Source organism: Copidosoma floridanum, unplaced genomic scaffold (genome assembly GCF_036245765.1).
Source record: "Copidosoma floridanum isolate Cflo_tuat_1 unplaced genomic scaffold, Cflo_Japanese_pri ptg000027l, whole genome shotgun sequence".
NCBI lineage: Eukaryota > Metazoa > Arthropoda > Insecta > Hymenoptera > Encyrtidae > Copidosoma > Copidosoma floridanum.
Genome location: NW_028321904.1, coordinates 12,715,088 through 12,733,270, shown reverse-complemented (window position 1 = coordinate 12,733,270; position 18,183 = coordinate 12,715,088). Strand labels below are relative to the sequence as shown.

The following is an 18,183-nucleotide window of genomic DNA, read 5'->3' as shown; positions in this document are numbered from 1 at the left end:
TTTATTGAATTTATATCTTCTAAAAAATAGTTTTTAAACGCAGCTTTGACTCTTAGTTTACTCTAAAATTTTAAGACAATGCTGTGATACAAGCTTTTTAATACCAGATTTTATGTGTACAAATCTTTGGCGTTATTTTCATAACATACAATCCAAAATTAAAAAAAGGGTAGGAACAAAAAAGTAAGAGAAGAAAGCTTCTTTATCACTACATAAATATATAGTTTAAATTGTGCTCTCTTATTTCAGAAGATATTTACTTAATCGCCAACAAAACATTTAATTGTCCGGGTTAATAGCTTACACTTATCGCATTAAAGAAGCAAAATTTATCTGCGAGTTTTTCAATGAAATTTTTAAGGAGTTATAGTATGATGTTGCATAAGTTAATGGTAAGTGGATGAAGAACCACTTTCGAGTGGTAATACTAAAAACAGCATTGAGCATCAACGTATATCATATTAGTATTAAAGTAGCCAGTTATTTACTAGGGCACAGATTAAATTCAACTACGTAAGAAACAATTTAGTATAAATGAATGTTAAAAGCGAAAGTCAACAAGAATTATGTTAAAATTAAGCTTATCTACTTACAATAAATTTTTCCATCACTGGAATGAGCCGGAACTCTGCCAGTAGCAAGAACTGTGCTGGTTGGAGCTGTAGGCACAGGTCGGACCTTTATGTCTTCAACATCGCTTAGTTTACGTGAAGCATGTAGTTGTTGAATTGCCGACTGAGCCACTGCTGCAGCTGCATTGACCCTATCAGTCTGGTTAAGGGTAGGTAGTGTAATTGCACTGCCTTGAATAATTTGACTTTGGTAGTATTGCGTGTAGTACTCCAAATAGTGAGCCTTTTGTGCTGGAGTATTTGCATAAAGACTAGCACTGTACTCAGCTAACTGAGATACATCTTCAAGATTATAGCGTTGGCTAGCCAATGCAGTATCTAAAGCCTTCCAAGAACCAACGTTTGACAGTTGCTGTAATTTACAATACGCAATATCAGCCTTTCGTCCATCAACTTTAAGGCCTTGCTGTGTCAGCGCTGTATGAAGATACATTGCATCAACAACGTTAGCCATCTCCAAATAGCAGACTCCTCTTGAAGTATTGGTTAAACTATCTCTCCCTATGCGTATGCTGCGGATTGGTTGTGATGAAAAGCTTTTCATTGCTTGAAGAACTGAGTCTTCAGTACTTAGTACATCAAGGCCACGCAATAGTACCATACTTGTTGGATGCGTACTGATCTCATCGCTGCCCTCACCACCCTCCTCACTTTCAGCACGGGAAGCCGAGCATTTGAAACAAGTTTCTCTTCTCTTAAAGTTATGAGCACCACACTAAAAGAAAGTTTTAATGTTTATTTCTTGAAAATTGTAGGTATAATCTAGAAATTTTATTCAATGTCTGATTGAAGAGTCATAAGATTTTATTTGAAATCATAACGACAAATAATAAACTTGTAACAGACAACCCTTACAGTTATAAATACTTGACTCCGTATAACTTAGCTTGCATGGCTTGTGTTAAAAAAAAACAAGCTAAATAAATTTTTTTAATTATACATCAAGATTGTATTTCAACTTATCAGCTATGTATATATATATATATATACACATATATATATAATTTGGTTTTTATTTTGATCGTTACACGAAATCGTGATTTTTTATCACTGTTAATCATCTAAATTCACCTTATCATCTTTCTGAACAATATTTACTGTAAATACTTTCAAAAAAAAGTCAAAAAGCATTAGGGGGCAGTTACTTCATTTCTCAATTCATTTTTTTTAACAACTTTTGAAAGAAATCATTTTATTACGTAAATTTGCTGATGAATACAGAAAAATTGTAAGTTGAAGAATAACAAGACCCATGACGATTGTCATGTAGATTAGGAAAATCCCAGAAAATCTCCTGGAGGAAAAACCTGACTCGGAACAGCCCGGTGTATTTGCCTCATTTGTGACCTGGTGTCTAAGCTGCAGACTTAGACAACGGAGCAGAAATTTGACACAACTCCCGCTCACGATGTCAAAGAGACAGAGAAACAGTCAATCAATCCACGAAGCCAGCAGCAGAGGCAAAACGGCATCTTATTTTTTATATCAAACACCAATATACATTCATTTCATATGGATGCAAAGAAGGTACATACACACAAACACACACACCCGCACGCGCGCGCGCACGAAAATATATATTACTATAATAATGATAATAATAATAATAATTATCAATATTATTTTTAGCAAAAAGTAATTGTATTAGACTAAAACTATATTACACATGTATTTATTAAATGAAATACTGTAGTACAAGACAGTTTTGAGGTTAAAGTCGATCAAATCTTGCGAGGCTATGGTACTAGTTGTAATGAGAATATTACAAGACGCTGTTTTAGTTTTCGTAAAGCTTTTTCAAAAGCTTTAAAAATCGATTCTGTGTTTGTTACAAATGTGGCTACAATCTCATTAGTTTTTAAAAGTAAAGAACAAATTAACTATGAAAAAGTGAAAGACACTTATTGTAACTGTGCATATTTGCAGTGTTATTTTGATACTATTAAACACTCGGAAATTTAAGTATACAAGCTGTTTTGTACGACATTTAAAGATATTAACTTACTGTAGAAAAATTTTTATTGAACAATACCTATTTATGCAATACAGAAATAAACTGTATTTACAACAATAGTGAAAGTGACATCGATGAATCAGAACCATCAAAAGAGTGTGATGAGAATGATGATAAAACGTATGTATAATGAAAACGCTAATGATATTCCTAACACTTCTTAGATCAAAAATTTTCTTATTAAAAACATTTCTGTTCAAAATCCATGCAGTTTATTTGGTCAAATAAGGTAAAAGTACGTAACATGAAACGTGCCCATATTATGAAAACTCAAGATTAAATAATCATGAAAATTCTAATAATAAAAATAAAATATACTGAAGAATCTCTATAATACTACCGTATCAAATTAACAAAAATAGTAAACAATTTCAAACATTATTATATTGAAAAATATATTATTACGAATCCGGTTTTCATAATACGGACAGTTTGAAACATAACCTGCAATATGTGATGTTCCTATTTATGAAACGCACGAGCCCATTTAATTAACATGTAAATTTCATAATTGGGACTTGTGTCTCATAAATATGGACACAACTTTTTAGCTATTCCATAGTTATGGACATTTTGATCGTGTCAATATTTGCTTATAAAATTGTTTTTTTACATCTAAATTTCATTTCAAAAATGTCAATTTGTTCAGAAGAGCATAGCGCTTCTATTAAAACCAAAAATTATGGACATATGACTATTTTTTTATTTAATATTGGTCGATGAAACGTAACAATCGAAATTTGTGTCCATAATACGTACTTTTACCTTAATAAGCTGCAAAAAATAAAAAAATTTAAGAATGCTAAAAAGTACCATGCGTTTCTTATGCCATAAAATGGTTGTTGGCCCTAAAAGGTCAGTAATTTACACTTTCTCACATTATAATAAATTAAAAGGCTGTATTTTAACTGACCAACAATGAGTAACGAAAAAATTTTTTTTACTCACAACACTTCAACACCACAGCAACAAAGTTTTGGAGCCTCATCTCTCACCACAATGGATACAAATACATATCATTCCATCTACTTGAATAGCTAGAAGATTTAAGTAATCAATGGCAGGGTTACAATCAAAAGCTCATCTCTCAACTTAATGTAGTCGTTATTCGTTGATTTTGACGCTGCTGTTTAAATATCGATAAATGTTTTGCATCAGTTTTTTGATGCCTAAAATTGTATACATTTAGAGCATTTGGAGTTTTCCCTCTTGTGACTACATATAGGAATGGCTTGCTGTTGTAGCAAAATCTGCTCTGGTGGCACCAGGTTAGTTGGAAGAACCGCCATGAGACCCAAAATTAATAGAGAAGATTGTGATCTAGCTAGACATCTCTTAGTATTACGCTGGAGACGTTAGCGATCGGGAAGCCTTTTTATTGGTGGCAGTCGTTAATCGTGGTGGTTTGAGATGGAGTTTAACGTAAGTGGCCTATTGATTAAAGAGTCGTTAGTAGCCGGGATATCAAGCTGCAAAACTCCTAACTCTATGCTTCACGGCCGGTGAAGGACTTTGATATTTGTCAATTTGCTCGGAGATATTATAACCAGACTTACCTAATTCTATTGCAGGTAGCTTCGATTTTACTTCTACGCCACCTAGCGGATCCTACTAAACCAAAGTGAAAAGATAGCGTATTTTTGCAAAACCTTGAGCTTATTTATTGCTATTGTTATTAATTTTTTCAAGATAAAAACTATACTAAAACCATCTAGAAAGTGTCAAGCATTAGTATACAAAATTTTAGCAAGATTGGTCGAGTAGTTTTCGCGGTTAGCAATAACAAAGATTTTTGTGACTTTGCTTTATACATTAGTATGATACTTTTGATCACTGATGCGGTTTCATTGAAAAAAATTCTTATTATTGTCAAAGAAATGGGGTGCCTTACATTGAGCACGATGAGGTTCAATTGAGATTGTGAGATTTTGATATTAATGAGAAAGTAAATATCAACATCTGACAGTCTTAATAAAATAAGTTCTGTAGCTGTGGCAGTCAATCCTTTTATCTAAATTTGTCGATTTTCTGGTTTTTTTTTTAGTAATATCTAGTTTTAAAGGATTATTTTAGATAAGGCGTCTATAAAGCAAACTAACTTATGCTTATTTGTATCCAAAAGTTTTTGGTATCTATTAAGTAAGCGATTGATCAATATATTTTGGGAATGAAGTAAGTTTATTGTTCAAGGAATTGGCTGATGTTCAATTTTTGTGCTTAATAAGGTTAAAACTACCGGGTTAATCGGCGTATGTACTTCAGCAGTTTTTTTTTTTTTTTTTTTTAACAAAAATTTTAATCAACTTTGAGGCTATAAAATAGTCACAAGATACGAATTTTAATTTTACAGTAGTTCGTACCTGTAATGTAACGCAGAATAGGGGGGTGTTTACTTGGTCACGTGACGGTTTATCCATCGATATTGTAATAGCAGCAAGCAGAGCCATTACGAGCGTTTCGACTGCGATGTTAGCAGGCATACGGCTCTTATTACACTGTTTTTTTTACGTACATTTAAAGACATATTATTGCATTCAAGTTATGTCTACTTACTTGCTAAACCAGATAACCTATTCTTACATAACATTGGCAACGAGAATAGGATGCAATGATTAAAAATGAGAAAATAAATTGGATGTATGAATTAAAAAAAGAGCAAGTAATAGAGGAATTGACCAAACGTGGTGTGAGTTTCAAGCAAGATCAAAAATTAGGCAACTTGCGAAAATTATTAAAAAGTGCAGTGAAAGGAAAAGAAGTTCGGGCAGTGGATGAGGAAGAAAGCGTTGGGACTGGAAGTGATATAGATGGAAAAAGTAGTGGTGATTCAGAGTCTGAAAACGAAATAAGTGCAACGTCGAAAATAAATTTAGAGTTTTGTCTGAACAAAAGTGACTGGGAGAATTTTATAGACCAACTGGAAATACATTTTAAGGCAAATAACGTTCAAGACTAGAAGAAGGCAGCGGTCTTACTTACGACGTTAGATGAAGAGGTTTATAAATTGGTATGAAATTTTTGCGCACCTACGAAACCGCTGCAAAAGTCATACACGGAACTTACAAGACTGTTGGGTAATCATTTGAACCCGGCACCGACAAAGGTCATGGAGCGCTGTAAATTTTACCAGGCTAAACAAGAATTGACAGAGACGATAGCTGATTTTGCTTGGTAAGATTAAGAAAATTAGCTTATCATTGCAGTTTTACGGAGCTCAATATAGTATTGAGAGACCAATTTGTGTGCGGCATTAAAAGTCATCATATTAAAATGGAATTATTTAAAAAAACGGGATTAACGTTTGAAAATACTTTTAAAGACGCAGCAGCTGTAGAAAGCGCTGAAATTAATGCCAGTAAAGTCTCAATGAAAAATTCTAAGCAGCAAGAAATTTTCATGTTGAAAGGCCGAAGTTTCAAGAATTCGAGCAGGTTTGATACGTAGAGGAAGAACGCGAGGGAATCCAATATACGAAAAGGAGGTAAATCTACGTTGGACACAGGTAATAAACAACAAACAAATAAACAACACATAATGAATTTGTTATTGCTGTGGCAAGTTGAATTACTGAGCATCGTTTCGTGTACAGCGTTTCAAGGTCTACAATTTTTGTGATAGAAAAGGACATCTAAAAGCAGCGTGTTTAAAGAAAAAAAAATTCAAACCAGCGATTAAATATATTAAGAAGGATAGTGAAGAAGAAAAGAGTCAACAGGGCAAAGGACAAAGCGATTTGTATGTGATCAATAATTTTTTTTCTATAGAAACACAAAGCGAAGTAAGTGTTTTAAGTAATTTTAAACAAAATAAGATTTTTAAAGTAATGTAACGTACGATAGTATAGGTGAGACTTTACGCTCCCTCTCCTCAAACCTCATAATGAGGGGCCCTAGGGCCAAGGGAAGGGAAGAGCGAGCAAGGAGACAGTCTATTCGGGAAGTACACGACGAGCCTTTAAAGGGAACACACGCGCTACCTTGCCTATGATTTCGGTATCTTGAAAAAAGCTCTTAAAGGAATCTGTGTTGATCATTCTCGCAAAGAACCTCCTTACCAATATCCTCCTTACGTAACAGTTTTGGTGCTAAGTGTGGGGTACGGTAAGAGTCGCAATTTTTTTTTACTTTTATTTTAAGCGTTTCAAAAAAAAATTCCGCCGAGAAGCACACATAGTGCGGTGCCTCGAGAACGCAACGATTTAAAATAAAAAAAGCCGAGGATCCAACCAGAGACAAGAGTACCAGTTTACAAGCAGCGGTTACAGCAGCCCGGAAGCCAACAAGATTAGGATACCAATCGCCAATAATCGCAAAATCAAGGGGACAAAAGACGAGGGAAATGGTCTCCAAAACCTTATTTCTACTCATGTGCATATCGACTAGCACGTGAGTACATATTTAATAAAATTAATTTTATCCCTCACTCCCAAGGCAAAATAGGAGAGGCACTAATTAGGTAGAGATAAGGGCGTTGGATTCTTATTCTTTTATTCTTGATATATATATTATTTATCCGCCATATTTATACATATTATAAAAATAAATTTATTATTTCGTCCACTTTCCCTTTTAGTGTTTGTTCTTAAACGCAAAACATAAATCACGCGATAAAATAGACTTAAAACGCATTGGATTAGTAGAATTTTTGTTGGGAAAACGACTCACGTGATAAAAGAATTCGAGAACAGGGAGAAAAATCAGTGACTCATAACGCAAAGACTCGACGAGTCGGTCAAAAACAGGAAACAGGAGACCAGAGGGGAGAGAGAACAGCGTCTTAAGGAAAGGATAAGTGTCATAAATTGGAGTAAGCACGGAAAGTGGGGGAACTCTCTCGCCCGTCTGTTCTCTCTCAAGCTGCTACAGCTAGGTGAAAGAGATCAAATATTAGGACCTGAACATAACATATATCGTATCGAGAGCTGGTAGAGGGACCCTCAGCATTATCTCTTCCGATACAACAAACCCACGCGTCTACACTTACTTGGAGCCTACTATACTGACTCAAAGTGAGCGGAATTTTTCAAATAAGAGCAGGGTGCGTTGTGTGAGCAAAACAGATACACTTAAGAAAACCAAAACCACAGACACAGGAAACGTCTGGAAATAATAATTCGCACCCATATCGGCTGAAGTATTTATCAGTATTCTTACTGTTATCATTTTTTTTTAACGAAAGCAAACGACAGATACGCCTAAAAAGATATTTCTTCCCATTTACCACTACAAAAATAAAACACCAAATTAAAGAAAGCAAGTGCAAGACGAATACCGCCTTTTTACTTTCTCGTCTTGCCCCTTATTATTCTTTCGTCCGATTATTATTAGTCCACGATACAAGTATATTTATCTCATATTTAAAGAACTCCGTTCTTACCGTGAGTCCCATGACCCATTAATACCCCCTGGTTTTCATTTTATTACATTTTTTTGTATTGCCTTTATTTAAATCCTCTTTTTATTTTCATATTTAATCTTTTTTTTTTCATTCCCTTTTTTATTTCATTTTTTTTCATTCCATTGTATTTATTCATGTCTTTTGTTATTTTATTTCATTTTATTTTCATATTTCATTTCATTAATTTTTTTTGAAATTTTTTTTTTCACTAATTTTTTTGCGATTTTATAGCTTATTAATGCAATTTTTGTTTTATTTTTATATAATTACTCAATGACATTGTGCAATTATTTGTTTATCAAATTCAAAATAAGTACCCTTAAAAACCATTAAAATGATATGAAACTCGAAATTTATTTATATAATGATCTTACATAATTCATTTATAATTGATGTAATGAATTACTTTTTTTATATAATTATGTGATAATGTAACATAATTTGTTTGTCCAATTCGAAATAAGCGCCTTTAAAAACCATTGATACGTTCTTCAGTTGATACGTTCTTCAACTCTATTCTACATTTTTATTTTGATTATCAGTGAATACATTATAAAATGGAATGTTATAGTTACGAACCACACGATAAGTACAAGAAACCAAGTTTCCATAGCCAGCAGCGCTCGTAGCAGAGTGGATAAGGTACTGGACTCATATGCAGGAGGTCGAGGGATCAAATCTCTTTATTGGAAAATGTTGGGGAGAGGGGAAGTATTTAGAGAACAGTAGGTGAGGGGGACGGGGTAAGGGGGGAGACTTGAGAGGAAATGACTTTTGGTGAAACTATTTTTGTTTAAAAAAAAAAAAATCTGTCGGTTTCAAAATTTCAGCCCCCCGAGTAACGCGACATAAAGAACTTCGTTCTAAAAAGAACGGAGATTACTAATGGGGCACAAGGGGAAGCAGCGAGTGAAAAACGCTGTATATACTGCGACGGCTGAACCGGACACTTAGTCGAGGAATGCCGAAGATTGATGGCTTTGATAAATGACAGAAAAACGTTAAGAGATAACTGGAGGGAACTAAAAGCAAACTGCAACTATTGTCAGAGACCGGGACACTACGCGAAAGACTGCCGCTCACATAAGCAAGACAGAGAGGAGGGGGAGAGACAGCGTAACGAAGGGTATAACCAACCCGTAGAAAATACCAATATCAACAGAAACGCCTACAATTTTGGGGGCAAAAATGATAAGTACAATAATTACAGCAATTATAACAGGGGCTATAACAATTGCCCATCGGAGCCGGACAACAGAAATGATAACGACTACGACAGAAACAACAATTACAACACTGGAAATAACGGAAATAGCAATTACAACAGTAGGAATACCAATTATTATGATAGGAATGATTACAATAACAGGTACAATAACTACAATCCCACGGGCAGTAATTATTACTCCAACCGAGGCTACGGTGACCCTTATAATAATAACGACAAGGACACATCCAACCATTATGGAAATGACTATACAAATCAGGACAGTCGGGACGGCTATAATAGAAACGTTGTAAGACCTGGGCCACCACAAGATAGGGGCCCACCGCAGCAAAGAAACATCGAATACGCCCTTATAATAATAGAGACGGATCGGCTGCTTTTAACTCACAAGATGTTCGGCGTGGTCCCCAAACACCGAGCATGAACTAGAGAGAGAGAGAGAGAGAGAGAGAGAGAGAGAGAGAGAGAGAGAGAGAGCGACGGAAAAAAGTGCGTCTGGCGAAGAAGAAGGTGCAAGAGAAAAGCCGCAAAAGGCGGAGCAAGAAGAAGTGGAGGTGGAAACGCACAACAGTCCGAATACTAACGTAGTGCAGGAAAAAATAGAAAAAAATAAGGCAGAATGCGAAAATACTCCTAGACAACGGGGGGGGGGGAGAAGTACAAGAAGAGGAAGGAGAGCCCGCAAAAAAAAAAAATCGGACAAGGGTGTCGGACACATATATAAAGAATGACGAATCCAAGCTTTTAAAGTGTGACGAAGAAATAAAGCAGCTTCCCAGAAAAACTATAAAACTCGCGAGAACAGGGCATAGGCCACCATCGGTTCAGTTACAAGGACCACAGCTAAAAAACGGAAAGGCAACTTTTTATGCGGATACTGGCACAGAGATTTCTATTATAAAGGTTAATTTTTTAAGCACCGACACGCTAATAGACAGTGGGTATCGAGTAGCTATTATCGGCGTGACTTACGGAGCACGCAAAACATTGGGCACAGTACAGGCTCAGTTACAAGGGCTGAAGTGCACATTACACGTTGTCCCCCATGACTTCCCTATTGACGCGGAAGGAATCATAGGGTGGGATACGTTTAAGCGATATCGGGACCAGATAAGCGTCACCGAGAATATGATTAAATTAGAAAATGTAGAGATACCACTGTTAAAGCCCGAGTGTTGTAAAATTCCTGCAAGATCGAAACAAATTATTTATGCGCGAGTAAAAAATGGTAGAAATAAAGCAGAATATGTCTGGATACCCCTCCAAGAGATAGATGAGGGAATATTATTTGGGAACTTTATAGCGAGAAATATCAACGGGAAGATAGTTGCAGAATGTATTAATATGAGTGATGAGACAAGATATGTGCCTGTTCTGGAAGTAGAGCTGCTAAGTTACGAAGAAATTTATCGGAAGCACTCAGACGTTGACGGGGACAATGTCGAAAGCTTGGAGAAAGCAGTAATAAGGTTATTTAACGAAGAAATGGGAAGTGATGAAGAAAAAACAGAAAATTTTACAAAAGACGAAGAAGAGTTTGAGAAACTGAAACGGGTGGACAGAATAATGCAACTCGTAGATACAGCCGGTTGCAACGATGAACACAGAGAGCATGTGAGAGGACTAATCGAGTCAAACCCCTACGTATTTGGCCTTGAGGGAGAGCCTCTAAAAGCAACGCATCTTGTCAAACACCGGATAAAGACGACAACAGATAAACCAATAGTTGCAAAAAAGTATAGATACCCACCGTCGATCAGAGACCAAATGAGGACAGAACTAGAGAAAATGCAAGAGGAGGGAATAGTGGAACCATCTACCTCCGCATACAGCTCAAACACTTGGATAGTAGCAAAACAACCGGGACCAAGCAACGAAAAAAGAGTGAGGGTCGTCACAGATTTTCGTCAGCTTAACGAAGTCACGGTGGGATCGTGCTATCCATTACCATTTCCAAGTGATATTTTAGAAAACCTAGCATCTGCGCGCTACATTACAGTAGTCGACCTCAAGTCAGGATTTTTTCAAATTAAAGTGCACGAAGACGACGCGCACAAAACGGCATTTTTAGGGCCGGACGGGCATTACCAATACAAAAGAATGCCCATGGGGTGTAAAGACTCGCCGAAAAAATTTTTAAGGGCAATCGCGCTAGCACTCGCAGGTTCGCAAGGTCATGAGGTCGAAGTATATCTTGATGACATAATGGTTTTTACAACCAATCTTGAAGAGCATGGGGAGCGTTTTACTACATTATTGAAACGATTAGCAGACGCAAACTTAATAATCTAACCCAAGAAGTGCCAATTTTTGAATAGGGAAGCAAAGGTGTTGGGCCATATCAAAGGTAATGGACAAATAAAGACCGACCCTAAGAAGATCGAAGCAGCCAAAAAATACCCACGTCCAACAAACGCAAAAAAAGTAAAACAATTTTTGGGATTTTCCGGATATTATAGGCGATTCATAAAAGGCTATGCGAAGATCGCCCGACCCCTATCTATGCTATTCAAGAAGGGTATAAAATTTACGTGGAGTAACAGAGCAAATTTTCGGTGATTACAGACCACGAGCCGCTGAAGCACTTTTACTCATCTAAAAAACCAGACATTCGTTTTAACAGGCTTAAAGCGGAACTGAGAGGATATGATTTCGAAGTTATGTACCGCCCAGGCATAGACAACGGACCACCAGACGCATTATCGCGAAACGCAATACTAACAGAAGGGAAAGTGAATCCCGAACGGCCACGCCAAGAGCTATACCAGCTAGCAGACGGACAAGAGAATGAAGAACCGGCCGATAGCGACGGACCACCGGCGCACATGTTCAAAGTACGGGCAACTCGTAAGAAAAGAATTCAAGGCAACCCGAAGAAGATAAAAATCCATGGCACCGACTCAGAAAACTCGGACGGTATAACACGAAAAAAAACACGATATCGTGGCGAGGATAGTGAAAAAGGTTCAGATATAAGTACAGAAGGTCAAGAAAACAGCGATGCAGACTTTGAATCAGAGGAGCCTAACGAAAACAATTCGCCGCTGCAGCAAGCACTAAGAAATCTAAACGAGGGTGAAGTACGAGAGGTTGCAGAAAAAGGAGAATTAATTTCACAGGGGACAGCAGACGGAAAATTGGGCCACATCACGAAAGAGCCAGGCTTTCGAAAGGGAATAACTGCTACAAGTACGCCAGAAATACGAGCAAAAAGAGAAAAATTACGAAAGGCACGCAAACGACAACTTGACACTTTACATAGACAAAAACCTCGCTTTTCAACTACACAACTGACGACGAATCCGTCGAAAGAAACAATAATAGCTAATTGTGACGCACCATTACATGACGTTACTAGCAAAAATTAGGAAGCAATTACAGAGGAACAGGAAACTACTATAGAAGGAAAGGAAGAAAGCATAAAACAAGCGAGAGAACTTGCAACAAATGAATAAGAAGAGCCAAACATGCACGATGTAGAGGGAAGGTCCGACGAACTACGGGCTCTAGTAATGATAGACATTAAAAAACGAGACGTAGAAGTCAGATCGGGAATGAGGATAGATATGTGGGAACCTCGTGAGATAATAACAACAGAGAAAGCAGCGTTACACACGTCAGCAGATGAAAGCAAAAACACCCATGACGGGGCGAACATGGTCCAGTCGGAGGAAAGTGAGAACGCGGTACGAGATGAACGCAATGATTACTCAGAAGTCGCACCCCCAGATAAATGGTTAGATTATTTCAAGGACAAAACGCGAAGAGAAACTTGTGAATGCGCACAACCTGGTAGTACTCTGACAAAAATATCGAAAATATCATCCGATCCACCTGTAAACTGTCTGTTTCACAGCCTTATATGGTTATACGAACTCGATATCTTAACTACTGAGTTACGAACGAGTCTGCGCAATTTTAATTTATTACAAAAGTGCAGAGAGCCGAAAGAAACAAAAGAAATTTTGAAGTCACAAACAATGTACGGGAACAGCAATTGTACTTATCTGTTCTCTCAAGAGTTTAAGAAAAACATTTGTGTACATTTTGCACTAACCAATGGAAATTATATTTACACTCATTACATTGCTACAACAGACGGTCAATTTGGCCATTTACATCTAGAAGGCGTAGATGAAAAGGTACATTACACGCCTCTTATACAAGTTTCTATCGCGATAAATACAGAACATGAGTCAGGTACAGAGACACAAAAAGACCGTAGCAGTAGTAAAGAAAGCGAGGAGCGTAAGCATGGGTCCGAACTAGACAAGAGAGTGGACAGAGGCAAGCGAGGGAAGGAGGACAAAAGTAATTCAGAAAAGGAGCAAGACATTTCCAAAAGTGCAGCGGACACAAGTAAGCAGACGGAAAAACGGGGAGAGCAAACAAGCAGCGACGATAACAGCAATCAAAGTACAGTAGAGGAAGAAGGAGAGCAAGCCAACGAGTTGAATGACGCGCTATGCGAAACAGAGAGCGAGGACGAGGCCAACACAGTCATACACTCACCATCGATGGAAAAATATAGAGTGTGCAGAACACGCCTACCAACGGCAACGCCAATATGGGCACCAAAAGAGGGGAAAGATCCACCCCTATTACAAAAACTCAACAGGATCGAGGGCCACCCATTTAAGTACTTAGACAATCTAGCGTTTATGACAATAACAGAGGCAGTACCCAATACAGAGGTCATAGATGCGCTGCACGAAAGGGGGTACATTAATCTAACACGCATGAATAACGAAGGAAAAAGCGTCGGAAAAACTAAAATAATAAATACAAGGAGAATAAAATTATGCATATGTATGTGAAGCAACATTTTGAAGAAACGGCGCTTAAATCAAACATTAAAAAATGTATTAAAGCTCTCAAAGAGCTAGTAGAAGCAAACGAAATAAAAACGATTGGAATTGTTAGAGATCTAGCAATTCTCAATCTAACTCAGTGGGGATACTTTGTCGATACCTTTGAGGAAATATTCGAAGATATTAGACTAGCAGTACTCTACACGAACACTCTGGTAATCTCACAAGTAGATCAAAGATTTAAAATCATTAAAGAATACCACGAAGCGGCAATAGGCGGACATAGGGGAATGAATAAAACATATAACAGAATCGCCAAAGACTACTATTGGAGAAACATGCGCCCGGATGTAAGACAAGTCACCCTGGGATGTACATCATGCCAGACGAAAAAACTCGTCCGAATTAAAACAAAACAAACAATGCTTATCACCGACACACCGAGTAGACCGTTCGAAAAAATCTCTAGAGATTTCTACGGGCCCATCAGTAAACCCTCAGCAAATATGTATACAAATATTTTATCTATACAAGACTGGCTTACAAAATTTATAGTTCTCGCACCTATGAAGAGAGCAACAGCCGAAGAAACGGTAAGAGCGATAACAGATAAGTTTATAGCGTACTTTGGGCCACCGGAACATTTACTATAGGACCGAGGCACACACTTAATGAATAAGAGCATGGACGAACTTGCAAGGCTGTTTAAAATCGACAAAATGGGCACAGTGTTCCACCCGCAAACAAACGGCGCCATCGAAAGAATGCACCATACTCTTACAGAATACATCAAGGCATATGTAGAACAAAGTGATCACTGGGACGAACATTTACCTATGTGCATGCACTCATACAATACTACGGACCATCAGAGTACGGGATACTCACCGCGTGAATTAGTTTTCGGGCAAAGAGCTAGAACACCATCTAGTATCAGATTGCCAAACTTCGGATGAATATTTCAAAGAGTTAGTTGAGACCCTAACAGAGATGAGAACCATCGCAGCAATAAACCAAGCTCAGGCGAAACACCGATCAAAGTATAACTATGACCGCCAACTGAATACAAGATATTTCTTAGAGGGAGAAATGGTTTATGTGCTGAAAGAGCCATCAAAGGGCAAATATGATTCGTAATACAAGGGCCCATTTTTGTGGCCCATTGACATCATTATTGTATAGAAAAAACTTATTTTAGCAATCATTGTTAGGTAAAGAGGAGCATGGAGGAATGAAAGTAAAATAAATTAAGCAACCGCAGGAAAAAATTTATTCTTCAACAGGCCCAAAAAATCACGTCAAGTACGAGAGGTTGAACCTCCTTTTCTTCCCCCTATTCCGTCATCCTCTATCAGTAACAATCCTACTCCTTTCGTCATGATCCGCTGACAATCCAAACGCCTGAAACGACACACACAGTCGTCATGAAGTATCGAATCGACTGCCGCGTCCAAGGCAGCAAACAGACTGTTCGTCAAACCGTCTACCTCAAAGTTAGAATAATTTTGCAAAAACTACATGGACCAGTATTTAATCATTTATTTAAGGGAGACTAAAAATAATGCATCCAGTAGTGTTTCTGAGAACTTGGCCATCGAAGGACAACGTTACCAGACCACCCTCATTTAAATAGGGTCGTCGATATTGGACACAAGGCATACAAATCTACAACCCGCATGCTTAACTGAAAGAAATAAAAGACTATTGCAATCACAAAAGCTGTTACTTACATAACGACATTGCACAACAGTGTACGCGAGCTGTTCCTGCTTTTGCAGGAAGAGAAAAAATAAAATGGCATCCATAAGGACAACACACGGAGATTCTACTGGCGCAAAAAGAAAAAAAATCATGTTGTGACATAAGTGGAGTTGAAACTCAGCCTTGAGAACTCAGTCAGCCGCGCAATCATCTTAGAGAGTACACTTTCTCTAAATATGAGAGAGGGGAAAAAATAGCGAAAAAGCAGCCAACTAAATCAGCAAATACGTTTACGGCATCGAGAGTGGAAGTCGACGAAAAAAAATATCCTTATAATTCCTTCCCTAAAATTGACCCTATAAGAAAAGAGGGAGAAAGAGTATGGGGAAATCATTATATAAGAAAATGTATGGATGGAAAATACCAAGAAAAATGTACAACACAGATCCAAACGTAAATGCGGAATACACTACCAAAAAATAATTTTTTTTTATTCATACCTCCAAGCTTGTCTCCACCAAAAAAAATACAAGTGAAATGTGAGGCAACAAATTGTCAAATTATCTGACTATAAGATCTTCTCGAATATGTTACTCAGTAACCGAGTCATACGCACACGTAGAGCCGATGCGAAATAAGTAATGACAGCAAAAAAAAACCTATTTGCGATAGAAGATTTTGAAACGTACAAAAAGTACCTACATAAACAAAATTAATAAATAGGCAATGATGATTGTACACGAAGGAAAGCAAGATAATTGAAAAAAATAAATAGATAATATACGCTTATTATTATATACTTTATATGTGAGGAGAGAGCCACACTCGCAGTTCAACGCTAACCGAATAAAGGGGAAAAATATAAAAAATATAAAAATATAAAAATATAAAAAATATAAAAAATATAAAACATAAAAATATAAAAAATATAAAAAAATATAAAAAATATAAAAGTATAAAAAATATAAAAATATAAAAAATATAAAAAATATATAGAAAAGGTAAGATACATACAATAATACACTTAAATAAATAGCTGACGATGGGATTAAAATAGTGTTAGGACAAGCATTTACCATAGAGACTGAAGCGCGAGCCCGTAAGCAGGAAACAGGGTGCGCGAGGCATAGCTAACAGATTTATATATTGCAGGGCACAATTGGAGGTACCGGAACAGCTACAGTGGTCAATAACAGAAATACAAAATAACTCAGGATTGATCGCGGAAAAGATTTCCCTGCTGGCTACAACCAGCACGAACTGGAAAATCGTACAAAAAATAGATTTATCATTCAACCTCTCGCTGGGACCAAAACTAAGATCGATATGCAGACAATTGTGGAAAAAAAGCGAACAACTAGCGCCTAAAGCTGTTAAGAGGGCCAGCCTACAAACAATAGGAGATGAAATAACGCAAGCAATGGAGTCCTACAAGCGATTGACAAACCTGCTACAGGAAATTAATAACCACCATAAAAGAGCAATGATGCCCTGGGGGGGAACTATTCTAAAATTTTTGTTCGGTACATTGGATAGTGACGATCATGAAGCATTGCCCAATGATGCCCTGGGGGGAACTATTCTAAAATTTTTGTTCGGTACATTGGATAGTAACGATCATGAAGCATTGACAGACGTGCTCGACTTAAACAAAAAAAATACACATAACATAGCAAAACTCCTGGCTACACAAACAAAAGTAATATCTAACAGAGTAAGCGATGTAGAGGACAGAGTGGAGAAAATAGAAGCAGATATAAGGAAAATGGAAAACATAAATAACTTACAGAAGATAGATAGCTCGACAATTGCAGCTATAAACACACTTGTTCGGATGTATGAGAAAGAGAGAGAGAGCGATGTAAGAGTAGAGAGTAAATTTATTATTTGAGTAGTAGGTATGCTCTCTCCGTGCAAGTCTGTGTGTTGTTAGGTATGAACTAGACAAGGATAGCTCGCTTTTCCTTATGCGTGGGGGAAAATTTCTTGAGGTAGTCGATGGTGCGAATCGTATTTGAGTTTAGTTTTTATGTTCTGTTTGGCCGGAGAAAGCGACTGGGAAGCCACGGAATCGACTCTTCTTCAAACTTGGAGATTCGAGAGAGTGACAAAACTACAACTTATCAATTGCCGTGGACTTCATCAGCAACGAGCAGCCTTTTGGAGAGACCAACAAATACATCGTTTTTTCTTTGTCAAATCCAGGCCTTCGTCTCACCTCAACATCTGCGAGCGAGATTAGTAACACAGCGCAGGTATTTTGTAAATTTACTAAGAAGAGATAGGAAGTGAGTGTTTTGCGAGCGGCCAGGCAACTATATTATTCGAGACCTGTCGAAAGGTAAAACAAATAAAGTCAATTTCGTTTCATGAGTTAAGAAAATTGTTCTTGTAGTTTAT

The 18,183-nt window shown here is 37.2% G+C and overlaps 1 protein-coding gene across 2 annotated transcripts in view; it reads right to left on the bottom strand.

Annotated features, from left to right (window-relative positions):
• The window catches only part of LOC106641213 (RNA-binding protein 5), a 153,112-nt gene that overhangs the window by 26,789 nt on the left and 108,140 nt on the right, over positions 1 to 18,183 (bottom strand). For both annotated transcript variants that reach the window (XM_089595695.1, XM_014355547.2), the window contains one exon: positions 594 to 1,347. In XM_089595695.1, the coding sequence (XP_089451821.1) occupies positions 594 to 1,347 (754 nt within the window). The remainder of the gene's footprint in view (positions 1 to 593; positions 1,348 to 18,183) is intronic.